The 27,065-nt window shown below is 51.5% G+C and overlaps 1 protein-coding gene across 5 annotated transcripts; it reads left to right on the plus strand.

Annotated features, from left to right (window-relative positions):
- The first annotated feature begins 940 nt into the window (after nt 1-940).
- On the plus strand, nt 941-26,980 carry Scly (selenocysteine lyase). 5 transcript variants are annotated; one of them, XM_040268093.2, is made up of 13 exons: nt 941-1,108; nt 3,373-3,485; nt 6,881-6,978; nt 7,272-7,372; nt 10,858-11,038; nt 12,813-12,940; nt 13,123-13,287; nt 14,048-14,154; nt 20,205-20,241; nt 22,688-22,771; nt 23,172-23,271; nt 24,485-24,560; nt 25,898-26,980. In XM_040268093.2, the coding sequence occupies exons 3-13, from the start codon at nt 6,930-6,932 to the stop codon at nt 26,049-26,051; spliced, it is 1,182 nt and encodes a 393-aa protein (XP_040124027.2). In that variant the 5' UTR covers nt 941-1,108; nt 3,373-3,485; nt 6,881-6,929; the 3' UTR covers nt 26,052-26,980. The 5 variants fall into 5 exon arrangements, with proteins under 5 accessions (XP_040124027.2, XP_013214641.2, XP_005326433.2 ...); XM_013359187.4 differs by having other exon boundaries at nt 941-1,099; XM_040268094.2 differs by having other exon boundaries at nt 942-1,099; nt 6,881-7,019.
- Nucleotides 26,981-27,065: the final 85 nt, after the last annotated feature.

Here is a 27,065-nt window from a genome sequence, read left to right on the forward strand (position 1 = left end):
GACACTGAACTTTTCCAAACCTGTTTCCTCATAGGTAAAATGGGGCCACACTACCTACCTGATAGGACACTTACAGAGATTAAATTAGTGGATACCTGAAAAACAGGGAGAACAGTGCCTGGCATATGTTCAGGGGTAAAGTTAGAAACTATTATGATGCCAAAAAGGCCAGGGGTGAGGGATGTTTTATTAGAATCAAGAATCTGGATCTTTGTCCTTTGCAACTTACCACCTTCGTGGCTCACAACCAACCCCACCGTCTCCCCTCCCTTGCTCCTTCCTCCACCAGAAGGAGGCTCTGAAGTCTTACCGGGTCACCTGGGCAGTCCCCTTACTAAGGCTGTTCCTAGTTCTATCTTATAGCCTAAGGCTACCTTGAATCCGCCCTTCCTACATTTCTGTGCCCACCGCCCAGCTAACAGCCTCCACTCCAGAACCCCGAAACTCCATCCTCAATGAATGGGCTTCTAATTTCAAACAAAATCACCCAAGAACGGGTCAAATTACGGGCGTCGGGGTCGGGGCGCTTCTGTAGTCGGGGAAGCCCTGCCGACCGACGCTGCCTCGCGCAGAGCCTGCGGCTGTCAACGCCCGACGTAGCACCGTGCGCCCCGCCCTTCCTTCCCACCCAAGTTTGCAACGCGAGTGAAGCTGCACGGCCCTGCTCTCGCGGAGCCTGCTCAGCCGGCAGGCTCCCAGGCCGGGCTCCTCCCGGCTCGAGGCCCGCACTTGGGCCCCACCTAACGGAGCGGCGCTCACCGCCTCCAGAGGCGGGCGGCGCTGCGGCGGGAGCCCAAGGCCTGGGGAGGCCACAGCATTCTCCCGCGCTTGTGGTGTTCGAGGGCCCGCCCCTATCCGTCACCTGACCCCGGTCAGCCAATCAGCCCGCCCGCCCTCCCCAGCCCCTCAGCAGCGCGCGGATTGGCCAGTACAGACGCGCCTCGTCCGGCGGCCCCGCCTTCCCCGGCGCCCGGAGCGCTCGTCTGCGCCTCGGGTCGGCGTGCGGCTGGATGGAGGCTGTCCCGACGCCGAGGAGGGCTGCGCGGGGACGGGCGATGAGTCCACCCGGCTGCCTGCGAGAGAAGAGTCCGCAGGAGAGGTGCGCGCGGTGAGCGGCAGCAGAGGAAGCGCCCGTGCCCCCCTCCAGGAAGCCTTGGAGGCGCTGCGGAGCTGGGGCTCGACAGGCCAGGGTCACTCCCGGGGTGTGGGGGGGGGGCGCCAGCGGGAGGTGTGGTCATTCTGGGGGTTGGGGTGCCTCGGCCAGCTGGAGCTCACTCTCCAGGTGGAGGGTCAGGGTTCTCTTGCCCGGGTGTTTTCAGGGGAAGCCTGAGTTAGGCTCTTGCCACTGGAGTCCTAGGCCAGAGGTCTGACTCTGGGGGACCAAGTAATCAGGTCTAGCCAATTGCCCCCAAAAACAAACTGGAAAAGTTATGATGAAGACCAGTAAAGGAGCTTTCATCTGTGTAGCTACACTGGGAAGACAAGGGGACCTTAGCCCAGGCTCTCAGGGGCTGGCAGTGACTTCTGGTTTTTTTGGAAAGGGGAATGGGGCAAAGGTTGGGGGTTTGTGTAGCTGAACGCATTGCACAGCTGCCACAGCAGGTGATTTTGTCAAGCCCTGTCTGGTCGATCATTATCTCAGGGTTTAGGATTTTATGGGTCTTTGTCAGAATAAGAAAATTGCTCTGGCTGAGGCTGTATCTCAGTGGTAGAGCGCCCACCTCTCCCGTGTGAGGCACTGGATTGGAGCCTCAGCACCACATAAAAATAAATAAAGACACTGTGTCCATGTACAACTAATATATATATTTTTTAAAAAAAGAAAGAAACAAAGTAAAGAAAATTGCTCTTGCCTTGGGCACAGTTTTGACTCATGTCATAGATGTTTATCCTTCAGACCTCTTGTTTCAGGAATCCCAGGTCACTGAAGAGAATGGCTTTGGAGAACTTAGGAGCGGAAAAGGAAAGGCAAAATGGAGTTATATCAGCAACCAGGCCCTCCTTCAACAGTGCTTTAGGGAATATCTGAGCAGATTATCTGTAAGATACTAATTTGAGATACAAGGTTTAAATTAGTTCAGCCAAGCAACAGATTGAAAAGCTGCAGTCACATTCAGCAAACTAGCAAACCTGGGACACTTTGGGATACTTACAGAAAAGAACACACTTAAGGGTGTGTGGAAAGTCCCTGCAATACAGGGAGACTCCTGAGATTCTCAATCTATGACTAGTCCAGCTTTCCAAAGCCCCAAAGCCTATTGGATGATTTCACACAGTTTATAGAAAAGGTGGTGTGTGAAAAACTAATGCACATTCAGCCAGGCACGGTGGTACTGTAATCCAAAGCACTTGGAAAGCTGAGGCAGGAGGATGGCAAGTTTGAGACCAGCCTTGGCACGTTAGTGAGACCCTGTTTCAAAATAAGCTGGGGATGTAGTCAAGTAATATAATTACTAGTATCAGGCAGGATTCTCTATGGATTTTTGAAAATTTCTGGTACTGGTAAAAAGATGCACAGATAATCTTAGGGATCTTTCAGAGGACTTGGATTTTCTTTGGCATTTATTTTATCATCTTACAAAGCAAGATCATGCCGTGTGGCAGCTGTTGTCTTTGGCACTGGTGATAGAGCAGGAAGAAACAGATGAAACCCACAGGCTCTGGAAGGTGCACTTTTATTACTCGGTTGAAATGGACACTAAACAAGGAACACATGTCATGTGTGGGTCACATGACAAGCACTGATGCCAGGAAGGAAGTCCAGGCTGGCCTACAGTTTTAAATACTGCTGTTGAACTCACCCGGAAGGACAAGTTAAAGCAGACACTTAAAAATATGAAGATGGGGTGGGGCCAGGGTCATTGTAATTCAAAGAAAACTGAAAGTACAAGCCCTGCCCTAGGGGAGGAGGCCCTGTGGGAGTGGGGGAGAAGCCCAGCAAGGAGAGAGTGGCAGGAAATGGGCACCCAGATTCCCTGGAGTCCAGAGACCATCCCATAATAAAGAGAAACTACTGGTGGAGTTAAAAAAGCAAATGGGAAGAAGCCTGGGGAACGTGCAGTCAGCTGGGTGATCCAGGCCCACAGACTTTTAATCTTGCCAACCAGTAGTAGGAAATTGTGAACATCTGAATGGATGGTCTATTGATATAAAGAAGTTGGAAACTGTAAATTACTAGATATTATCCTTGCATGTTCCATCAGCAAGGGGGATGTGGAGGTCCTCTGGAGCAGTTTGTGGAAGACTGTTGGAGTATGCAGGGGAGTCCACTGCCCTGGACATTATTTGCTTCTACTGACCTAGTCCCCCGAGAGCAGCTGCTTCTCATTTTTACCTCCTTTTCCTAACCTGGTGTATCTTCCTTTCCTCCAGGAAAATTTACATGGACTATAATGCGACCACTCCCCTGGAGCCAGAAGTTATCCAGGTCATGACTGAGGCCATGTGGGAAGCCTGGGGGAACCCTAGCAGCCCCTACACAGCAGGTGATTCTAGAAGAGGCAAGGGGCTTGGGCAGGGGTGGGGTGGGGCAGAGGCCTCCTAAGGGGCACTCACCCCAGTGATGGCTTTGTTTGCAAAAGATTTTCTGTCTAGCTCTCAATCTTTAGCTGTATTTTTTTCTGAAAAGTTCAGCTTTGTAAGTGGAGCCTTGTTGAAGCCACGGCCTTCGCCTTTGCTGTTCACTGTCACACGCTCTCCTTTGCTTTTTCTCACATAAAAAAGAGGTCTCGTCAGGAGCTATTGGCAATGCCAGTGTCTACTAAAATCCTTTCACATACCCTACAGAATTTGCAAAATATGTCTTTTAAATCATTAAGAGCATATAGAATCCCGGCCTTTTTTAAAAATGAAAGTCACTTGGGCTGGGGATGTAACTTTGTGATAGAGCACTTGAGGCGGGAGTGCAGGGAGTTGCTCTAAATTTTGTTACTTTTGTTACATGTTACAATTATGAATATTCTATTTCTTTCTGATTTTTTTTCTGTAGAGCTTTAAATTGGAGATTTGGGAAAGTAATTTGCTTCAAGTCAGTGGTTACCTGGCAGCATTACATTGTATTTTCATTCAGACAGGCAGGCTGTAGTCTAGCCTTTTGTAGCGAATGTTTATTGATAAACTATCTTTAGCCTGGTGCAGTGTCACGCCTATAATCCCGGTGGCTTGGGAGGCTAGGGCAGGAGGATCATGAGTTCAAAGCCAGCCTCGCCAAAAGCAAGACACTAAGCAACTCAGTGAGACCCTGTCTCTAAATAAAAGACAAAATAGGGCTAGTGATGTGGCTCAGTGGTCAAATACCCCTGAGACCAATTCCTGGTACCCCCAGCCAAAAAAAAAAGAGAAACCATCTTCCCTGGATTATGATGAACTAAAATAACTCTTCAAACAGGATATCGCCTAGTCTCACGGTTCAGAAATGCCTGTGGGCAGCTTCAGGGGGACCCAGTGCTTTTATGCCTTTTGCTTATTCAAGTTTTACTGCAACTTAGTAACTAAAAGCTTCTTCAAATCAGATACTAGTAATTTATTAACTTGTTTGTTGGCTGATCTGGACATTGCCTTGTGTCTAACCTCTCCTTTGATAAAATTGCACTTTCTGAAGCGTTAAAGTTGAGAATATGGAAAATGATCAAATGCTAATAAAAGAAGGAGTTTGGGGAGCTCTCGGGAGAGTACTCTTAGCCTGAATAATATATGCTGTAGACTGGTAGGTTGCTTCAACAGCTTTTGTTTCCACAAGTTAATAAAAAGTGGATTTTAGCCCACTTTCTGTTGATATTCAGGTAGAAATGCAAATAGAAGGAGAAGAAAGGAAAAATTACTTTATCATAGACTGCTTCCGTTTTCACAATCTCTGGATTCAAGATCTTTGCGGGCAATTTAGGGAAGCAGTGAGCACGTGTGGTAAGCTCTGTAGACCAAGACATGTACCACAGCCTCACAATAACTGGGTGTGACCTCTGTTCATCAGCTGAGACCTGATTTTGAAACATGGTGCTGCCCAGAGTGGACCTCTGGACCCTGTTGAAGTGAGGTGTGGGCTGTATCCATGACCCAGAAGAATTATATTCGCACACAGTTCAGCATGATTTCATTGTTTCCCTTTCCCCACCAAAGAAAAATCAGTGTCTGAGCAAGTGTGGAAATTATGGTATGTAGTTTTGTTGTAAGAAATAAACACCCAAAATAACAGCAGCCTATACAGCTTGCAGTTTATTTCTCACACACAGTCTGGTCCCATGTAGAGCTCCCTCATTAGGGATTGGCTCCTCCTTTCTTACACCTCCTCTGTCCTCCATATGCACTTCTTGTTGTTGCTGCTGTTGTTGTTGTACTGGGGCTCAAACCCAGGGCCTTGTGTCTGCTAGGCATCAACATGCATCTCGACTCTTAAGGTCAAGATGGCTGCTCCAGCTCAAGCCATCGTATCAACTGTTCTGCCTATCAAAAGGAGAAAAAGAGGAGGATAAAGGTATCCCCGAGTCCTTCAAGGACACTTCTAGAAATAGCATGTGACCACTTTGCCCAGAAATTGGTCGCATGGCCACATGTAATTGTTATATGAGTTGGGAATTGTGTTCTTAATTCTGGGCAGCCACGTGCCAGCTGGAAAAATGGGCCATCCACCTGGTTGGTTGGGGCCTGGGTCATGAGGATGGTGGGCAGCCAGTAGAGATGAGGTGCTCATGTGTTGGATACTCAGGTGTTAATACCTGCACAGCACTTGTCATCTAAATTTATCCACAACTGACACACATAGTGTGATGAGCAGCTTTGCAGTACCAACACAGAGAGAGGCACCTCTTCAGGCTCTGAAGGAAACTGTTAACCTTTTAAGGCCCAAACTGGGTCCTTTCTAACACCCCTCTTTCCTGCCTTCCTGTTCCTGTCCTAAAATGGTAACAAGCATGTGCTTCTGTCTGCCGTGCGCTGCTCTTCCATCTCAGTCTAAGCAAAGCCCTTAGACTGTGGATGACAGCTGGAAGGGAGCCTTGAGTTGACAGTGAGTGTGCTCAGGCTGCTTTGGCTTGCATGCTAGTGAGGACTGTGAGGTGGGCGCCTTTATTATCCCAGGTTTACAGTTGAGGTCCCTGAGCAGTACATGGACATATGGCAGACCCCGTATGGAACCCAGCTCTTGCAAGTTGAGTCCTGGGCCTTTCCCACCATAACCACCCTTACTACAGTCAGATGCCCTGACAGCATTCCCTGGGGACAGCACTCCCTGGGGCTCCGCAGTCAGGGAGCTCAGACCCTGCCTGCAGCAGCAACCCTCCAGGAGCAAGGAGCAGGGTGGACCCTCCCACTTTGAAGTCCGCCATATGCTCTTCAGCCAGCTCTTGGGGGGAAGTGGGATGCCTCTGGTGGGGAGGACTAGAGGGACACTCCAAGGAGAGCCAAGAGCGTGTGGCAGACAGGAGGCCTGCCCACACCTGTGGACAGTTCAGAGTGAAGACCCTGTTAATCCTCACACTTCACATTGAAATCTCTGCAGTAGAGTAGAGGAGTGTGAGAATTGCTTTGTAAATTCATCTTGGCTTTTTATATTTCTATTTTTTATGGTGTTTTCCGGTGTATAGTTTTTAATAGTGCCTGCTGAACTTGTTTTTACAATTAAGACTAGCTCGTTGGAGTTTGAGGGCTGCGGCTCAGCTGACTGAGAATGGTCCCTGAAGTTCTCACCACTCCTCCAGAGCCCCCCTTCTCTGCCACAGGAAGCATGGCTTCGGCCCCCCTGTCCAGGGAACCTGGGCAGTAGCTGGATGCGCAGCCTGTGTGGAAGCAGATGCCCTTGTCACACACGAGGCTGCCCTGCATATTTGATTTGACATTGTATGTGGAATCATGAGTTCTGTTTTTGCTTATTTTTGTTGTTTTGCAGCATGATCTTAAGCAAATTATTCCACCCTTTCATTCTCCTGTCTTGATGAATGGGAAGCCAGGCAGATGGCCACAGCTTCCCCTGCCCTCTAGCATCCGGTAAGAAGAAAGCCGTGTCACAGGGAGCGTGGAGTTCCCAGGTGTGCCCTGTATTTGTCTCTGGCTCTAAATTCCTTAGACCCCAGTGGTTGCCACTGGATCGCTAGTGTTTTCCTGCTGTCCCCTTGCCCAGGCACTGCTCGGCAGTAGCACCCTGTGACCACACAGAGGACCTCTTTCCTCCTCGGTCACCCACTCAGGTCTCTTGCTTCTTTGTGTGTGGTGGTTCTGTTGAATGTGTTGATCAGACTTGGGGCTACAATGGTAATGAACTTCCTTTTTGGTTTCTCCAGGTAAAAAGGCCAAGGATATTATCAATGCAGCTCGGGAAAGCCTTGCGAACATGATAGGTGGCAAGCCTCAAGACATCGTCTTCACTTCTGGGGGCACTGAGGTAATGTTTGATGACCCACCCTCTTAGCCATAAGTGGCAATAGAATAGAGAGCAGTTTGCTCTGGGTTTATCTTATGTTTGGTTTGTTTGGTTTTTAGGAAGAGTTGTACTTGGTGTTGCTGTCTTACAAATAAGCTTGACATAATCAGTGAGCATTTACCCTATAAGTAACTTCCAGTGGCTGTTGGGTGTTTGTAGTACAAAGTGTAAAGTGGCTTGCATTGTCTTGCTGCTGGGCTCCAGAGGGCCCCCTTGGCTTTGCCCTGGAGTCACACTCCTGTGAGTCCTGCTGAAGTTGTTTGCCTTATTGAGTTTGAGGTTTGGTGAGTCCAATGGAACTTGTTTTCACATTGATAAAGACCTTCCAGGACCTGCAGAGAACATCCAGCATGGCCTCTGCTCAGTTTCTTACTGAAAGAAAGAGGCAACAGCTGTCCACATAGAAAATCCACAAGAATCTACAACTCGATGATCAGAATTAATGCCAAGCTTTTAAATCCAAATATCAATTGGATTTTTATATGCCAGCAGCAAAGAGATATTTACTAGACATGAAAAATACTGAGTACTTAGGAAATCTAGTAAAAAAAAGAACCAGGAAAGTTAGAATATTACTAAGAGCCTTCAAAGAAGTTCTGAATAAAGGGGAGTGCATCACGTCATAGCCTGAAGACTCAGTGTTATTATAAACATTTCCATTCTTTCCAAATTAATCTATAGCTTCAGTACAACCTCAGGTGAAATTCTGACTCCTTTTTGGTGAAATCTCACAAACTAATGTATATAAAAATACAAAAGAGTGGTAGTTGGGAGTTCTGGAGATTAAGAACACAGTAGGAGGTCTTGCTCTAGGTGGAATAAGGACCCAATTGTGAAGATTTATCAAGCTTTTAGGTGAAAATTAGTATCTTTGCGCTGGATTTCTCAAATGAACCACAGACAGTGTCAACCTAAAGGAAAATATTGACCAATTCTATCACAGAAACAATAAACTTTGGTTCATTCAAGAACACTTTGAAGAAAGTGAAAAGACAGCTGGACAGCTCAGGGAAACATCTCCACGGGAGCTGGCCAGCATCCACGGAGCAGGACCTCATGCGCCGGCAGAAAGCCCAGCTGGAAAATGGGCAAGAATCTGGACTACGCACTCCCTGGAGGACCTTGGTGACATCTGCACATGGAGCAGTCCTCGGCCTCAAGGGTGACTTCCGTGAGAGTATAGGAGAACAGAGCCTCTGCTTGCCCACTAGGAGGACAGTCCTCTGATGCCGAGTGTTGATGGGGAATGCAGCTGCAGGAGTGTGGACTGAGGGCCACTGTGAGCCACAGGAGTTACCATAAGAGGGCAGGCATGAGTGTCCTCCCAGCCAGAGTCCGCATAGAGGCTCACACCCTGGAAAACAAGGCAGTGAGCCAGGACGAGGATGCTTGTAGCAGTGCTGTCTGACCACTGGAAACTTCTGAATCAGAAAGCACGCCCTGTGGCCAGGTCGGGCGGGGTGATAGCACAGGCTCTGCGGCAGTGTGGACGAATCTTCAGGTGCTGAGGAAATCAAATGAGTGTCTCCTGCAGAGCCGGGCCTCAGGGAGCAAAGGGCATCTGAGGGTGCCACCTTCGGCCTGGGCACTGTGACTCAACCCCTGGCCTGGATTCCCTGGCTCACCAGGAGGAGCCACCTGGGCCTCAGCTGCCAGGGGGCCCCAGGTCTCCATCTGGAGTGATGTGGTCACATCCCTTGTGCATTTTTTGACGTGACTCACTGTTTGAACAGCTCACTGATGTGCTCTGGGTGCCTGCAGGCAGTGTCACTTCGACCAGGTTTCTTGGGGTGGCAAGAGTGTGCCTGGCCTAGGTGGAGTCCAGGGCCTCATCATGGCATCCCCCTGGGGTAGATGGATGCAGGGCTCAGGACACCACCATCATTTGATTCACCCTCTGGATCTCTGGCCCTCAAGGTCATCAAGGACCACTTTACTTGGGATTACAGGGCCATGCAGCCACTTAGAGCCTTGAAGACTCTTCTTTCTGGACCCAGGGCTGCTGTGTTGGGTGTCAGTGTCCTCCGCAGGGGACCTGGGCTAAGGAGCCACCTTGTGCCTCGCCATCCCAGCCATGTCCTCACTGTGTGTAGTTGGAGGCCGCTCCTCTGGTGGCAGCCTGAGCACATCCTCGGCTCTCCCCAGTGTGGCTGTGGAGCTACAGTGGCCTTCAGAGTCTTGGGGGCATTGCCTGGTAGGGTGTGAGGGACTGTAAGGTGCAATGTCTGATAAGGGTCTGCTGTGGGGTTTCTTTTCTGGAACTTGAATACATTGAATTTCTTTCTTTTCTTTTTTTTTTAATCTTTTTTTTTTTTTTTGGTGGGGTTCTTTTTTTTTTGTCATTTTTGGAACTGGGGGTCGAACCCAGGGCTTTGCGAATGCCAGGCAGATGCTTTGCCACTGAGCTACATCCCAGCCCGAATAGACTGAATTTCTAAAGGACCAGAAGCTTCTGTTCCCTTCCTATGAAGGTCAGAAGAGGCCAGGCGATCCCATTTCAGGATGCTCTGAAGGGGGGAAGGTGCCAGGAGGAGCAAGGCGCTGAGTCCCGTGGCAGCCTCGGGGGTTCGCAAGGGGAGGCCTTCCCAGGTGCGGGCAGCAATCTCTGACACTCAGATGTTTTCATGACATTGTCCTTTACAAACTTTTTTTGGAGAGGGGGGTACCTTTTCTGCTACATTTAACAATAAGAATTAAAAAAGAAAAAACGTTCCCCCACCACACTCCTTCCTATCGTCATCCACGTCCTCTCCCTTTGGGAGACCAGCATTTCTCTTAAACCCTCCAGAGAGAGTCTGCATTATAAAGCCAAGAAGCAAAGCACCTTTGACTATTCTGTGCAAGTGTAGCTAGCTGTAGAAGAAAGCCCAAGAGGCAGAATCCGTTGCATTGCTGGGCTCGTTTGATAGCAAAGCCAGTGGCCCTGTATGGAGGCTGTGCTACTCAGACTTCATCAGCAGACTCTGCCTGGGCAGCTCTTCTGACAGCTTTATAAAATTACAAGATTCACGCCGGGCACAGTGGGGCACACCTGTAATCCCAGCTGCTCAGGAGGGAAAATAAAATAAAATATAAAAAATTTTATATTTTTTATATTTTATGTCTCAAAATAAAATATAAAAAAGGGCTGGGGATATGGCCCAGTGGTCAAGTACCTCTGGGTTCAATTGCTACCAAAAAAAAAAAAATTATAGAATTTATCATGTTGCTTAACGACAAAACAGACGTGCCGACTCTAAATGAATCCTCAAGTTTTTGTAAGTTTGGAACTCATAAATCTTGCAAAAGCTACAGCTCAGGAGGTTGTTGTTGTAGTTTGAAGCTGTTTTTTTTTTTTTCTTTTAAATGTTAGACACACAAGAACAATAACAAGTGGGAGAGATGGTCACCCTCACTCTTCCCTGAGGACAGCGTTTGTAAATGCTTTTCCGGCTCTCTCTCTGCAGTCGAATAATCTCGTCATCCACTCCATGGTGAAGTGCTTCCAGGAGAGCCAGACGCCACCTGGGGGCGTGGTGGAGCAGCACAGCCCCGAGGAAGGGGCCAGGCCCCACTTTGTCACTTGCACCGTGGAGCACGACTCGATCCGCCTGCCCCTGGAGCACCTGGTGGAAGGACAGGTGGCCGGTAGGTGAACCCCACGGCTGGCCCACCCTGCCACACTGGTGGGGTGGGACACAGCAGAGCACAAACTTGCTTCTTGGTGTGAAGGACGATGCTCCGCTGTGTGAGCTGCCGCACTTTATTTACTCATCAGGATGAACATGGTCCGTCCATTGGCAGCTTTTGGGCTATGATTTATAATGCTGCTACGAGCGTTGGTATAGAAGTTACGAGGAGTTTCATCTTTGAGGTGGCATCTCACTGTGTTGCCCATGCTGGTCCTGAATTCCTGGGTTCACACAGTCTTTCTTCCTTGGCCTCCCGGGTAGATGGACTCCAGGAGTGTCCACCATGCTCTACTATAGAAATTATGTGAACACTGTGCTTGCTTCTCTTGGATTATGTCAAGGAGCAGAATTTCTGGGCCATATGGTGATGACATCTGACAAGCTCTGAAGTCCCTCTAACTAGCCCTGACGTTTCCCATCAGCAGCAAGTCGAGGTCCCAGTTCCCCACCCTTGCCAACGTTTGTTATCGAATGTCCTAGTGGTGACACTCCCTGAGGACCAGTGTCGAGAATCTTCTCAGGTCTTATTTGTATATGTCTTCATCGAGGGAAAGTCTATTCAGCTCCTTGCCCATATTTTAATTGGATTTCGTTTTTTGAGTTATAAGAATTTTTCCTATGTACTTGACACATGTCCCTTATCAGATACATGAATTGCACATTGTTTTGGTATTCATCCTGTTTTTCTCCTTTCTCTTCATGTTTTCCTTTGAAGAATGGAAGTTTTAAGTTGTGATCTAATTGTGTGTGGGGGGTGTTCCCTGTGTTGTATCTGAGCAGGCTCTGCCTCACACGTACGTCTCTGATGCATCTTAAGTTAACTTTGTGTGAGGTCATTTCACAAATGCCCTTCATCAGGCCGAAGAAGCTCCCTTCCTCTCTCGGTTGGTTGGGTGCTGTCATCAAGAAGGTGTTGAATTTTATCAAATGCGTTGTCACCCTTGTTGCTGGTGTGGCTCAGTGAGCTTCCTGCAAAGTCCTCTTCCCCACACCGTGCAGCTCCTGCTTCACAACTCAGGCCCAGCCCTGGGCAGGGCCACAGCCATCCCAGACTTTTTTTTTTTTTTTTTTTTTTTTGGTATCTGGAATTGAACTCAGGGGCACTCGACCACTGAGCCCACCCCCAGCCCTATTTTGTATTTTATTTAGAGACAGGGTCTCACTGAGTTGCTTACTGCCTCACTCTTGCTGAGGCTGGCTTTGAACTCTCGATCTGCCTGCCTCAGGTTCCTGAGCAGCTGGGATCACATGCATGTGCCACCGCACCTGGCCCCCAGCCCTTTTCACTTTTTAGCTTGAGACAGGGCTTCACTAAAGGCCCTGTAGCTGAGGCTGGTCTCAAACTTGTGATCCTCTTGCCTCAGCCTCCAAAGTTTCAGGGTTACAGGTGTACACCACTGCACCTGGCTGCAATTTTGATTCTTTGAAGTCTTTGAAATTTGTGTTGGCACTGGGAGGGCCTTTAGCTCTGTTTCCTAGTCTATCAGGTCGTCTAGTTGGCCTGTGGCTTAGCTGGTGCTGCCACGGAGCTACCACCCTTCCCTCGTAGTTTCTTACCAGCCGAGTCTGTTAATTTCAGAGAACCTTAGACTCGAGCATCCCCACAGCCAACAGAGGCTCTTATTCCTTCTTTTTAGCTGTCTGAACTTTGACAGTAAGTGACTTTCATAACTTTGGGAATCATGCAGTCTCCATGGTGGTCAGCCTTGGTACTGTGCTCTATACTTCAGAGGTCACCTTCGTCCCGGTGTCCCAGGCGAATGGGCAGGCAGAGGTTGACGAAGTCCTGGCAGCTGTCCGCCCAACCACGTGCCTTGTGACCATCATGCTGGCCAATAATGAGACTGGCGTTGTCATGGTGAGCCACCCGCTCCCCTCCTCAGGGAGTCCCGGGGGAAGGTGCCCAGGCCAATGGTGTTCTCCTGCGTCTGGGCTGGACCGTTCTTTCATTTCATAACTGTCTGTGCTCCTCGACTCACTTCTTTCTCTGGTCTCTGTTGTCCCAAAGCCACATACTCAGCTGTCTGCCTCCCCCTGCAGCCTGTGCCTGAAATCAGCCAGCGCATCAAAGCCCTGAACCAGAGGCGGGTAGCTTCCGGCCTGCCGCACATTCTGGTGCACACGGATGCCGCCCAGGCGCTGGGGAAAAGACGCGTGGACGTCGAGGACCTAGGTGTGGACTTCCTGACGATCGTGGGGCACAAGGTACGGCTGAGGCCGCCCCCTCTCCTGGGGGAGGTTCCCTGTTGATTTAGAGGCCCACTGTGCGGCAGAGCCCACAGCACTGTGTGTGGGTTATCCACTTGCTGTGACGAGCAGCTCATGGTCTCCGTCCTCAGGGATTTTAAGAAGGGAGTGCCATCTTCCCCTAAGATGCCATTTGGCAAGTGCCGTGACAAGAATGACAGGTATCCCAGCCTATGGGAGCAGGGGCAGGAGGTAGCAGCTGCGGGGTCTTCATGTGCCCTCATGTAGGACTCCCAGCTCAAATGTGGGGCTGCAGACCCTGCAGCTTTCTCTAATCTGATTAAAATGTGGCTGCTGCCCACGAAGGTTCACCTAGCATCCTTGTCTTTGAGGTGGAGTGTGGGGAAGAGTTCATAGTGAAGGCCCTGGGGGTCTGGTCTTCCCAGTGCTGATGAGGACCTGAAGTGCTGCTGTGCTCCCCAGAGCAGTGCGTATGCAGCCAAACAGCGCACTTCAACCTGGCGCCTCGCACTTGAAGATGCGGAGTCCTGTGCAGGGAAAGCCATGGTGATCTCTAGTTCCAGTTGCTAGTCTCCTTTTACGAACTCTGGTGTGAAGTGCAGGGAGGTCCACCCTGCCTTTCAGGCTGGGGCTCTGCCCTGTCCCCAAAGGCATGTTAGAAGTGGTGGCAGCACAGCCACGGGGCCACCACGAAGCCACAGGACAGTGCACGCCCTGGACGGTGCTCACTGGGTGAAAGACTGCCTTTTCCTTCCAGTTCTATGGCCCCAGGATCGGAGCACTTTATGTCCGAGGGCTCGGTAAACTGACCCCGCTGCACCCTATGCTGTTTGGAGGTGGACAGGAGCGCAATTTCAGGCCAGGGTAAGGTAGGAGGTCGGCCACATCTCCGAGCTGCTGCTGTGCCGTCGTCCGTAGAGCAGTGGCATTTTGCCGTGTCTCTGTCTCTTGCAAGCTCTGCACTAGCACTGTCCCCGTCACTGTGGGATCCGGGTGGCGGTAGTCACCGACTGGTACTTGGAGCACTGCTCAGGGATGATTCAGAGAACATGAAGGAAGTCTCTCCTCTCTTTCCCTTTTTTATTTTTTGGTACTGGGGATTGAACCTGGGGTGCTCTACCACTGAGCTACATCCCCAGGTCTTTTTTTTTTTTTTTTTTTAAATGTATTTATTTATTTTTTAGACGTAGATGGACACAACACAATGCCTTTATTTTTATGTGGTGCTAAGGATCGAACCCGGGTCCCGCCTGTGCTAGGTGAGCGCTCTACCGCTGAGCCACAATCCCAGCCCCACATCCCCAGGTCTTTTTACTTTTATTTTATTTGAGAGAGGGCGCCCTAAGTTGCTGACCCTCAAAGTTGCAATCCCCTTGCCTCAGCTTCCTGAGTTCTGGCAACCTAGGCAGGCACCACCAAGCCCAGCTCTTTCTCTCAGCTGCTTCAAAGCATCCACTTCCCCTTGTTATCTTGGCCCAGCCACTAAGGAGACGCTGCCTGGCCCTTGTGGACGGGAAGTACGGCTCCTCTCCTCACTGTGGGGATTGGGTTAGCGGGCCACAAAGAGGTGCCCTGGTTCCCTGGCTGGTGGCTGCTGTGTCTGATGCTCCTCTCCTCACTGTGGGGATTGGGTTAGCGGGCCACAAAGAAGTGCCCTGGTTCCCTGGCTGGTGGCTGCTGTGTCTGATTATGTATGGTGACGTTGTACCAGGGAACCAGTTGGTGCCAGCACCACACTTCGTTAGAAGCTTCATAACGAGAGAGAACGAGAACAACGTGATGGGTTCCCTGGGCTTCCTTTTTGCCTCGTATATCCCACACTTAGAGCTGAAAAGCCGGCCGTCTGGAAACAGCAGTGATGACAGAAGAAACATGCCCCCTCTAGGTCTGCTTTCTAGAAAGAAGAGAAAACTGAAACCGTGCCTGTGTCAATCTAGCCAAGCATCAAGAGAAGCCTGCCCTCCCCAGCTCACACCAGCAGAGTGTGTGAGGAAGCCAGACTGCCACTCGCTGCCGAGCCAAGAAGCCCCCAGCCCACAGTGTGTCAGGGAGGGCCGGCAGGGAGCCAGGATCTGATCCCTCCCACCAGTAACGAGGCCCTTTCTCTGCGGTGCTGGAGAGACAGTGTGGGACCCTGGACCTCCACCCATACATCAGTAGCAAGTGTCTTTTGTCTGGGTGTCAGCACAGGCCACACAAAGGACCGGGGCCTCCACCTCTACCCGGCAGTGACAGGCAGCCACTCCTTCCCTGACTAGCAGAGTCTCAGAATGAAATTGAGACTCTTTCATGTATAGAAATGTCCATGTTTCATTTGAAGATCATTCATCATGCCAAGAACCAGAAAGATCTTAAATTGTACGAAAAGACAATGGATAGATTCCTCCACTGAGATGACAAAAATATTAGAATCACCCAACAAATATTTATAGCAGACACAGTAAAAATGCTCCAGTGAGAAATTTTGGACACCCTTGAGCAGAAGAAGTAGACGAAAGAGAAAGACGTAAAGAAGAACCAAAATGGAAATTTCGAAACTAAAAACTGCAGTAACCCAAATAAAAACCTCAAGTTGATGCATTCAGCCATAGAACAGGGGGACAAAGGAGAGGATCACAAACTGGAGGAGAGAGGAAATCGACTGGGAGTAACGGCAGGTGAAGCACCGGTTACCCTGGAGACTCCACCAAGTGAAGAACGTTTATTTTATCATGGGGAAGAAAAGTCAACAGGGCTGGGAAAGTAACTTGAGGTAGTCATGTCCAAAGAATTTCTTACGTTCGCCAAAGACAGGCACAGACTCAGGCTGCTGGAAAGCACCCAATAGGGTGAGCCCCAGGACTCACCCACCAAGGCACATGAGGAAGCTTCCACAAGGGAAAGACAGAAACACCTGGCAGCAATCAGAGCACCATGGCAGCTCCCTGTGAGGAGGAGCACGTCGGAGGGGCAGTGGGCTTCTCCCAGGAGCCATGGAGGCAGAAGAAAGTGGACAATATTTTTCGGGTACTCAGAACTGTCTGCTCAGAACCTCATGCCCAGGGAAGAGAGCGGCAGGTACGGAGGGGAATCAGGCAGGCACAGGAGAAGAACATCCCCACAGGCCAGTCGCGTTCCTCCTCCTCTGGCCTCTCCTACGCGGTGTGTGATGGCTTCAGTAAAAGTCATAGCGATTTCTCACGGTTGTAAATGCATATGGAGAAAAGGTTTAAGACAATTACATAAAGACAAAAAGCAAAGTGTCTCTACTTCATTTGAACTGGTAAGAGGACAACACCAGTAGACTGACAAGTCTTACCAACGTGGTTTTCAGCCACTGAGAACACGACCGAGAGATGGAGAGATAGCAGCAAAAATCCAATTTTAAAAAATGTTAAGTGCCCACAGGAGGACAAGGAAAAGAAAATAATTTTTTAAATGGGGCTGGAGATGTGGCTCAGGGGTGGAGCACTGGGGCAGAAGAGTGAGGCCCGAGTGTGCTCCCCGGCCCTGCAGAAAAGGGAAGAGGGGCGACGGACCAAGTGAAAGCACATCAGTGACCGGGTTAATGCAGATGTGAAACACACCTGTTAAACTCACACCAACACAGCAACAGACAGCCGGAAAGTCAAGGGTGGGAAAGGGTTTATTAGGTAAAGAGTCCAAGGACAGCAGGTGGCTGTCCAGTACTGTGGGCTCCAGAGCAAAGAAAGTGACCAGAGACAGGGAAGATGTACCATGAAGGGGTCAGTCCACCAAGAAGACAGCGATTGGAATCTGGGGGCTGGATGACAGGCTGCAAAATGTCAAGCAAAAATTGAAGAGCCGGACACATGCCTGTAATCCCAGTGGCTCGGGAGGCTGAGGCAGGAGGTTGTGAGTTCAAAGCCAGCCTCAGCAAAAGTGAAGCACTAAGCAACTCAGTGAGACCCTGTCTCTAAATAAAATATAAGATAGGGCTGGGGTGTGGCTCAGTGGCTGAGTGTCCCTGGGTTCAATACCTGGTACCAAAAAAAAAAAAAAAAAAAGAAAACTTGCAGGACACAGCTGAAGCAGGGCTGAGAGGCCAATGGTGGTGCTGAGGCACGTGAGGATGAGAGGGAGAACCTCCAGTGGGCAGCTGAGCAGCAGGACCAAGAGCAGGCGGAAGAAGGAGGTAAAGGAGAGAAATCCCTGAAACTGAAGATAGTGACGAGAAAGCAGGTCAGGGAGACAGGAAGCTAGCTCTTCGAAAATAAAAAGCAAAAGGTTGGTAAACCTCCAGCAAGACTAAGAAAGGCAAAAGGAATGGAGTAGAGGCCTCACCACAGCCCCCGCACCAACGACAGTGAGGGATGTCGCAGACAGCCCTGCACAGGGACACTGACAGTCACACCGACCGCCTCCTCACAGACTAGGTCCACCCGCGCTCACAGGGAACTAGGTCATTCAGGTCGCTCTGTAACTGCTTGGGAATCTACAAAGGCTACATGACAAAACAGGAAATCTTTAGACCCACATGGTTTACCAGAGAATTCTACCAAATGTTTAAAGAAGAACTAATACCATTTTAATATACTGCCTTCCAGAAAATAAAAGAAGGAACACTTCCCAATTCATTTTCCGAAGCTAGCATTACCTGGATACCAAGACCCAAAACAGCACACAACATAACAAGACTCCAGACCTTTATCTCTTGTGAATTCATGTGTACAAACCTTTGACAAAACGTTAACAAGTAGGGCTCAGCAGTACACAGGCAGAGTCCTGGATTGTGACCAAGGCAAGGTTATACCAGAGCCCTACAGCAGCTTCCCGTGTCCAAACCCAACCAGTGCAATCCACCACATTAACATGGGATGGGGAAAGAAAAATAACATGGTCATATTTTATGCAGAAAAAAACTTTTGTCATAATCCAGCACCCAAACCTGATGTCCACTCCCATGCCTGGGAGCAGAGCAGTGACACCTGCTGCTGATTCAACTAGCTCGGGAAGTTCTCATCAGTGCAAGAAAAGGAAGTCAAAGATGAACAGACCAGAAAGGAGGAGGCAAAACTGTTCCCAATCATGTCACAGGATTATGTAGAAAATCCTGAGAGGGACTAGAAAACTTCCAGAACTGACACAGCTAAATCACAGGACACAAGACGTCCATTTTAAAAATCTGTGTTTGAATTTTAAAATACCATGTACGATAAAATATATTCAGATATATGTCTAACAAAGTTTATAGGACTTGGGGGAGGATGAAAGATATCAAAGGAAATGTACAGAACAGAGAGACGCCATGTTTCTTTGGGAAGATGCAACCTAGTGAAGATGTCAGTCCTACCCAGCTTGATGGACAAGGGAATACAGCTTCTCAACAAATAGTGTCAGAACAGCTTTCATGAGCACGGCAGAAAGTCGATCAGAACAGAGAAGAGACAGTCACACGGGTGCCGCAGGAGGTTCATAGTTGTTTGTCCTGGAGATCCAACCCAGAGGATCACTGAGCTACATCCCCAGCCCTTTTATTTATTTTTTTATTTTGACACACTGTCTTGCTAAGTTGTCTAGACTGGTCTCAAACTTGCCATCCTCCTGCTTCAGCCTCCTAAATTGTTAGAATGACAGGTGTATGCCACTGCAGCCAGCTCTAAGTGATCTATAACACACACAGTTTAATGTAGGAAATACACCTTTTCAACAAATAGTCAAAACAATTAGGTGTCCACAGGCAATAAATGAACCTTGACCTAAGCCTCACACCTGACGAAATATCAACTCAAAATAGATGATGAAATGTAACATAAAGATATAAAACTTTTAAGCCAGGTGACGTGGTAGCACACACTTCCCAGACACTTGGGAGGCTGAGGCAGGAGGGTAGCAAATTTGAGGCCAGCCTGGGCAACTTAGACCCTCACTCAAAATTATTTTAATAAATAAATAAAAGCTAGGGATATAGCTCAGTGGTAGAGGGCTTACCTAGCAAGCATCAGGCCCTGGGTTCAATCACCAATACCATGCAAAAGAAAAAATAATAATTTAGACATCATTTTGCCATAATATGTATTATATTTATATATAGATAAAACTTTAAGGAAAAAAACATGAAAATCGGGATCTAGGCTAGGTAGAAGATTCTTGGGCTTGACAGCAACAAAAGTACCCATAAGAGAAAGTTTATATAAATTGGACTTTACAAAAATTTAAGTATGCTCAGGAAAAGAAAAGGATTAGGAAGAGTAAAAATACTTCATGGTTTTCTTTGTGAAAGACCTTATTAAGAGGCCAAAAGTCAGTGTGCTTGCAGAATGTCTTTTCAAGTGAACTGACCTGACAGAGCACTAGTATCCAGAGTCCATAAATCACTCACCAGACTCCACAGCAAAAAGCCATGGAAAATGGACGGAAGACCTAAAAGGACATTTCCCCAGAGGACACACAGCAAAGAAGCCCATGAAAAGGTGGTCACGGCCTTAGTAACGAGTGGTGGTCCAGGCTTTAGTAACTTCAGATGCCCATCAAAGCCATATGAGATGCCGTCGCCACACACCTACCAGACACAGGCGCTGTGGGTTCAGGGCGCATCGTGTTGGCAGGCCAGCAGCAGCCTGCCACAAAGGGTTAGGGACAAAACTTTAAATTAAGGAAAGTATGATGTTCTGTTTTTCTTGCAAGCAGGGCAGAGTTCTGAGTTCTGAGCATGCGAGCCACTGCTCCTCGGGCCCCTGCCCCGATCCTGTGCACGCACACCCGCCCAATTGGCTCAGTGCCTACCGTGGTCTATGTGGGCAGGATAAGTGGAAACTTGGCCTGGAGGCTGGGACCTGCTACTGGTACTGAGCACCCATGTGGCCCATGTTTAGGAAGATCATTTAGGTTTTGTTTGAATTCAATGATGTTCTTGGAGAAGGACTCCTTCCCAGGACTTTGGCTGATTCTGCATGATCTCTTGTCTCCTACAGGACAGAGAACACTCCCATGATCGCCGGCCTCGGCAAGGTAAGCCTGGTGCCCTTGGCCAGAGGGGTCATACTGCCTCACCTCAGCAGTATTTGGAACCAAGGCTTCAGGGGGATGAGGTTCAGGACCCCATGAATGGACTGATAAGAAAAAAGCCTAGATTTCATTCCTCAGCCTGGAGAACTGTGCCTTTGGAGATCTGTAGGGTGGGCTGCACCTGCTTAGGGGTTTTTTTGTTCGTTTTGTTTTGGTTTGGTTCAAGGGATTAAACTAGAGGCACTTAACCACTGAGCACATCCCCAACCCTTTTTATTTTTTATTTTGAGACAGGGTCTCACTGAGTTGCTCAGGTCTTTGCTGAGTCTGGCCTCAAACTTGTGATCCTCTATCTCAGCCTCCCGAGTCTCTGGAATTACAGGTGTGCACCACCATGCCTAGCCTGCTTAGTGTTTCAAAAAGTTCTTCTGATATAGCAATGATGTCCTTGCCACCAACAGTGAGGCCCCAGTCTACCTGTCCGGCAGGTGTATGGCTGTCCCTCATTGCACTGAGGCTCTGCCCAGCTGCCACTTTGAGCAGCCCTCCTTGAGCCACATCCCCTCACTGCCCCTCTGTCCCCTTATCCTGCCGTGTGTCCCCTGCATTTTAGATTATTTGTGTATCTTGCCTTTCCCTGCCTGTCTGCCTCATTATCCTCAGACAGAAGAAAAGGTCGGGAAGAGTAAAAGAATTGGCTGTAACTCCGAATACTCAAAGTCATCATTTTTTTCTTCTTTTTTGGCCATGGGTATTGAACCCAGGAGTGCCTAACTACTGAGCCCCAGTCCCAGCCTTTTTATTTTTTATTTTGAGGCAGGGTCTCACTACATTGCTTGGGGCCTCACTGAATTGTTGAGGTTGACCTTCACCTTGAGACCCTCCAGCAGCCTCTGAGTCACTGGGATCACAGGTGTGTACCACCATATCCAGCACTCATCTTTTCTAAAAAAACTGTAAGATGTGTCTGTGATGCTGGGGGTTGACTCCAGGCTCCTCACACAGCAGGCAAGTGCCCACCTTTGAGCTGCACCCGGCCCCCAGTCCTGCCCTTCCTTGTGTTGTGCTATGGTAACCACAGCTGTTGGCGGGAGGAGTAAGAGCTAGAGGCCTGGCACCTGCTCGTTGATCCCAGTGACGCAAGGAGGCCTGTGGCTGAGAAGTGCCCAGGTACAGAAGTACCTGGGGTCAGATCACAAGCTACCAACCGCGAGGTGTGGTAGCTCCATATGTGAAGCCTCAGCTCGCGGCCCCCCAGCCTGTGACCTCACGCCTAAGGTTCATTGCACTCGCAGCTGCAGAGGTGCCCAGCTTGGTCTCGGGTCCATCTCCCTCCTCGGGTCTTGTCCAGGGTCTGGCCTCCACTCGCCTGGCCAGCAGGGTCCTGGGAGCAGCCTCTACTCTGCCAGCCTCTCCTCCTCACGACACTCAGCTTCTTGCTCCTCTTCCCTGTGCCTTGCTGAAGGGACCGTGGCCTCTGCTGTGTTGTTCCAGCCACAGGGCTGTCCCCAGGCCCTTGGCAGCATGACACCACCCCCAGCCAGTGACACCACACCACAGCCCCGCCCCCTGCATTGTCCGCTGCTGGGTCCACTCCACACATGCCCTGGTGGGCCTCACCTGTCCAATGACCATAGCTCAGGGCGGGTCCTCACCTTTCTCCAGGAACACCCATGTCCCCTGCTGCTTGCTGCACATTTTCTCAGGATCCAGAATCTTCCTGGGTCCCTCCTGTCCCCTCTCACCATGAGGCACCTCCTGCCATCCCCATCCTCACTTTAAAAGCCTGGAAGACCCCTTGGGCCTTTCCTGTCCTCATCTTCTGCATCTAATAGAACATCCAGTGCTGCCCTGGTCCAATCTCATGGCCCCCTGGCCCTGGCCAGGTCCTGCCTGCTGTCCCTGTACAGCAGCAGGAGAGATGTGGCCATCGGCCAGGTCACCTCATCCCTGCCCGTGACAGCATTTGCCTGCAGCACTTCACTGGATCCGGCTCTTAGGGGCCCGTGGAGCCTGTCTCCTTGTCCACTGCTGCCCTCTCCTTTGGCACAACAGCCCTCCTACCCCAGGGCACACTCCTGCTCCCAGTGGGGCTGTGGCTGGGGTGCTGCCCTCACAGCCATCCCCTTGCACCCCAAAGGTTGCGCAGTCCCTCCTAGGTTGCCTCCACACAGGTCTTTCCCGTTCTGTTCCTCTCAGGAACACATATTCCTTGGGGTGGGGACCCTTCGTGACCTGTCTGCTGGGGCGTATGGTGCCTGGCACCAGCGGTGGGGGGGGGCTATGGAGGGAGTGGGGCAGCACCCTCTCAGGAGGCCAGTGTGGTGGACACTGTGGAGCTTCTGTGCCCTTGGGCTGGGAACTGTTGCTGAGCTCTTTAAGCCTTCCTGCTGTCCTTGGCTTTGCAGTGACTGGGCTTCTCCTCAGTGTCACCTGTCTGTGTCTCCAGGCTGCTGAGATGGTGACTGAGAACTGCGAAGCTTACGAGGCGCACATGAGAGACATCCGCGACTACCTGGAGGAGAGACTGCAGGCGAGTGGGGCCACGCACAGTGCCGGGGGCTGCGGGAGGGGAGCACAGCAGGTCACATGGAGAGAGGACTCAGAAGCAGAAAGCGAGCTCCAAGCAGAGGTCCCCAAAGAAGGACCCTGGCCAAGCAGACTGTCCTTAGGCAGAGGCACTCACACGTGCTCAGAGTAGTGCGGCCTCCACCTTGGCTTCCCGTGGACTGCCCCTCGTCTTGCCTCCCCTGTGGTCCTGGGGGTGGAACCCAGGCCCTGCGCGTGCTAGGCAGGTGCTCTGAGCCGGGACCAGACCCTCGGCTCTCACGGTGGTGTTCCCCGATGAGGTGAGTGGTCACTCGCTGAGACAGCTGCTGCCGTTGGAGGAGTCTTTAAGCCATCACCAAATGCTAGATTCCTTTTTCTTTCAGGCTGAATTTGGTAAGAGAATTCATTTCAACAGCCGGTTTCCAGGAGTCGAACGTCTTCCCAACACCTGTAACTTTTCCATCCAGGGACACCAGCTTCAAGGTGACTACCTGTCTTGCCCTGGCCCTCTTGGGTGTGTGTGGCTCCCGTACAGTGGGGCTACATGGTTTTGGATCCGGGACAGTGCCTCCCCTCTTGCTGTATGCCTGGGTACCGCAGCTCGTGCTGTTAGCAGATTGCCAGGGGTGTGACTATCATGGGGCCAGGAGCTGAGAACCAGCCTGTCCCCTGGGTCAGCTGGTTGGTGGCTTCCTATGGCTCCAGCCATTGGCAGCTTCGTTGCTGACCTTGCGCATTTTAGGAACACTGGGTGTGGATACTCTCAGTTCTCACATCAGCCATTAGCGGTCAGGGAAGCAAATAAAATCATCCATTGCTTAGAAAGCTCGTCTGTTTTGTTAGCAATTTATAAAATAATTTGAGAAGAAGAGAAAATAGAGGCAGTCGTTTTTAACACCTGGCTAAGTGAGGGCAAAGTGCCCCTCTATGGGATTTGTTTATTCCTCCAACCTTCTCCCCCAGCCAGGAAGCGGGTAGTGTCCCTGCCTCCCAGAGGTGTGTACAGCCTGGCCTCAATTCCCTGAGGTCCCAGTCCAGGGCCTGACCTGCCGTGTTTCGTATGTGTCCCAGAGAGCACACCCGATCACACCTGCACACTCAGTTGGACTTCACAGAAGGGCTGTGGGTCTCCCCGGATCACACAGAGAAACTGGCCCTCCTGTTGGACTCGCAGACTCCCCTGGGTGCCATCAGTGTGGCAGCGTGACTGAGAACTTGGCATTCCCACAAGCAAGGACGCAGGAAGCCACTCACCCTCTGCCACACCCCTTACCCGGGAGAGTGCTGTTCCTGGCCACCTCTGGGGTACTTTGTGCAGCGACTCTCCTGCAGCCACCCAGTAGCTGGTGGCTCTGAAGTCCCGTGCTGTGGAACAGAGGGAGGCACCTGCCACCTCATCAGGGGGCTTCTACCCAGCAGGGAGGTGAACAGGTGACAACCCAGAACAAGCCGTAAAGAGAGGTCAGAATCCCAGGGGTCCTGGAGGTGAGGGTGTGAAAGGCCATTTCCAAAGCCAGGCTGATGGGGCAGGAGCCTGCCCTCCTGCAGCCAGGAGAGAGGGGAAATGTTTTCACTGGGTGCTGCTAAACTCCCACCACCGGAGGTCTGGTGGGTGCCTGGAGGGACCGGGCCTGAGTGGGAGGAGTGGGGAGGGGTGGCCCAAGCCCTGGGTCTCAGGCACGTGCTGTCTTTGCAGGCTATGTGGTGCTTGCACAGTGCCGGACGCTGCTGGCCAGTGTGGGGGCTTCCTGCCACTCAGACCAAGGAGACCGGTGAGTGCTCGTGGCCACGTCCAGTGCTCGGGTGGAGGCAGAGGGGACCGAGGGCTCTGGTCACCTGAGCAGCAGACCTGCAGGGAGAAAGCCCATCCCTGGCTTGCTGTGGTGCCTGTAGGTGGGCGGAGCTGCATGAAGAGCCCGGACTTTCAGGAGAACAGCCCTGTGGTGGCCACAGGTGGCCATTCAGGTCTGGAGCTAGTGGGACAGTAGTAGAGAAGCAGCCCTGCCCCAACTGGCAGAGGAGGATGAGGACAGGAATCGGGTTAGCACCCAGCAGCGGGAAGGGCTACAGAGGGCTGGCATGGCCAGGAGGCTGGGGTGCAGCAGTCCAGAGCCTCCAGATCAGAGAGGTGCAAGTGAGAGGGCAGGCGCAGGGGCTGCCACTGGTGGAGCCCTGAGGCGGCCTTGCTCTGGGTGCTCACCACAGCCCTGTGCTGAGAACTGTGGGAGCCTGTTTCTCAAATGAGGCAACTGAGGCCAGAGGCGGGGACAAGCTCAGAAGGAACAAGTGCCAGTGGTTCCTGAGAGAAGGCAAGAAGTAGGGTCCCCCCTCTGGTGGCTTCTGTCCTGGCTCAGGAATTGAGGGCATCCCCCAGGAGGCAGTGGGTGAGGTGGGGAAAGGGGTGGACTGACTGGGAGCCCCACAGCCCGCCAGGGCCTCGAGGGTCAGGGCGGGGATGCTGCGGGGATAGCTGTGGAGGTGGCTGAGGGGCTGGCACTGTCCTTGGCTGACAGGAGGCAGGAGCCCAGCACACAGAGGGACTCTGGTCCTGTCACTGTCCTCAGTGTGGTGCACGGAGAGGCAGCCCTCGCCTGGGCCTGCGTGTGAGAACCTTGTTCCTGGGGCACTGGCTGGCGCTGTCCTGCTGTGTGCGACCCATGGGGCGGCCCTCAGTGCCCCTCGGTGGTCTTGAGGCACTGCACCCTGGAGCACTGGCGGGCTCTGGTGTGTGCAGAGCAGCGCCTTGGCCCAGGCGCGCGGGCGAGGCCTTTGCAGTCTCTGTCAGTACGGGACAGGGAAGCCTGGGGCCCTGGGCTGCTCAAGGGGAGCCAGCGTGAGGGGCAGCACCACCCTCCTGCCGTGAGGGCTGCAGGGAGGCTCCTGAGGTGACCGTCGCCACAGGAGGCTGGGGTGGGCTTGGTCCAGGGTGTCCCTAGCAGACGACGCTGAGGGGCAAGGGGCGGGGGGAACAGCCAGGCCATGGAGTGGGCATGGGGTTTACCCAGCCCGACCTGGGGGCTTGGCTAAGAGTAAAGGGCAGTGTGTCTTCCCTGAGTGGCATGAGCAGGAGACTGTCCTCAGGGGCCGCTGACGCTGTCCTCCTCCCCAGGCCGTCCCCAGTGCTGCTCAGCTGTGGCGTCCCCTTCGATGTGGCCAGGAACGCACTCCGGCTCAGCGTGGGCCGCAGCACCACCAGGGCCGAGGTGGACCTCGTTGTGCAGGACCTGAAGCAGGCCGTGGCCCGGCTGGAAGGCCAGGCCTAGTGCTAGGGCCGCCCTTGCCCTCGGTGGCCAGGACAAGGTTGTGGTCACTGTGCCCATAGGAAGCCTGTTGCTGAGCGCTTGGTGTCTGACTGTGCCTCTCAGCCGCGCCAGGGCCACCCTTACTTCCTTTGATCCTCGCTGTCATGGAGTACCCAGGCACGGGGGTGTCCGTGTGCCTCCTCCCCTGAATGTGGGCTGATGCACAGATGTCCTGCCCAGCCCAGCTCCTGACAGGCCCAGGACACCAGCACCCACGTAGGACTGTCCCATGGCACTGCCAGAGGCTGTGTGGAAATGGAAACGCTTCTCCCCTCGCCGCTCTGGGCACTCAGAGCTCCCGCCCTCCAAAGGCTGGCTTTATCCAGAAGATAAAATCCACTGTCAGTAAGCTGCTGTCAAAGATAGGAAACTGTGGCACCTGCACCATGTGATGTGGCCTCCCCTGACCTCCGTGTGCAGTGACCCCCAGATGGGTGGTAGCTGCTGCTCTCGCCTCCCTGGCCCCACCATCATCCTGACGATGCCTTGTCCCCTTGGGACACCTTCCTGGCAGACAAGCATGGTCTGCCCTCATGGTTCTGTGGGCCACACTGTCCACTGCCCTGCCCTGCCCCCCATCGTGCCCGCTTCCCCTCTGCTTTCTTACTCAGGATTCAACTCCAGCGTCACTGCTGTGAGTGTGTGCAATTCCAGGTCACCCCGCGGTGGGGGCCAGGTCATCCCTGACTCTCCTTACTGTTTTCAAAAGATTTGTTTATCCTCACAGAATGTATGGTATACACATCAAATGCCAATATTTACATAGGAATGATTTTCAGAGAGTAACATTTTTAATGTGCTTTTAAGGTCCAAAGAACTATAGGATGATATTGAGGAAAGGATTTTCAGAAATTAAATGAACTAATTAAAGATTTCCATGCCTACCTGGACGTCTGTGGCTTCCTGTGTCTGTGACCCGTCCTCTGCCTACCCTCTGCCTGTGCCATTCTCAGCGGCCGAGGGTGTCTGTCTGAG

This window comes from Ictidomys tridecemlineatus, chromosome 7 (genome assembly GCF_052094955.1).
Source record: "Ictidomys tridecemlineatus isolate mIctTri1 chromosome 7, mIctTri1.hap1, whole genome shotgun sequence".
Classification (NCBI taxonomy): domain Eukaryota; kingdom Metazoa; phylum Chordata; class Mammalia; order Rodentia; family Sciuridae; genus Ictidomys; species Ictidomys tridecemlineatus.

Coding starts and splice junctions, on each gene's coding strand:
- Scly (XM_005326376.5), top strand. CDS start 1,011: ATGGAGGCTGTCCCGACGCCGAGGAGGGCTGCGCGGGGACGGGCGATG. Junction 7,373..10,857: donor TCACTTCTGGGGGCACTGAG/GTAATGTTTGAT, acceptor CTCTCTCTGCAG/TCGAATAATCTCGTCATCCA. Junction 24,561..25,897: donor CACTCAGACCAAGGAGACCG/GTGAGTGCTCGT, acceptor CCTCCTCCCCAG/GCCGTCCCCAGTGCTGCTCA.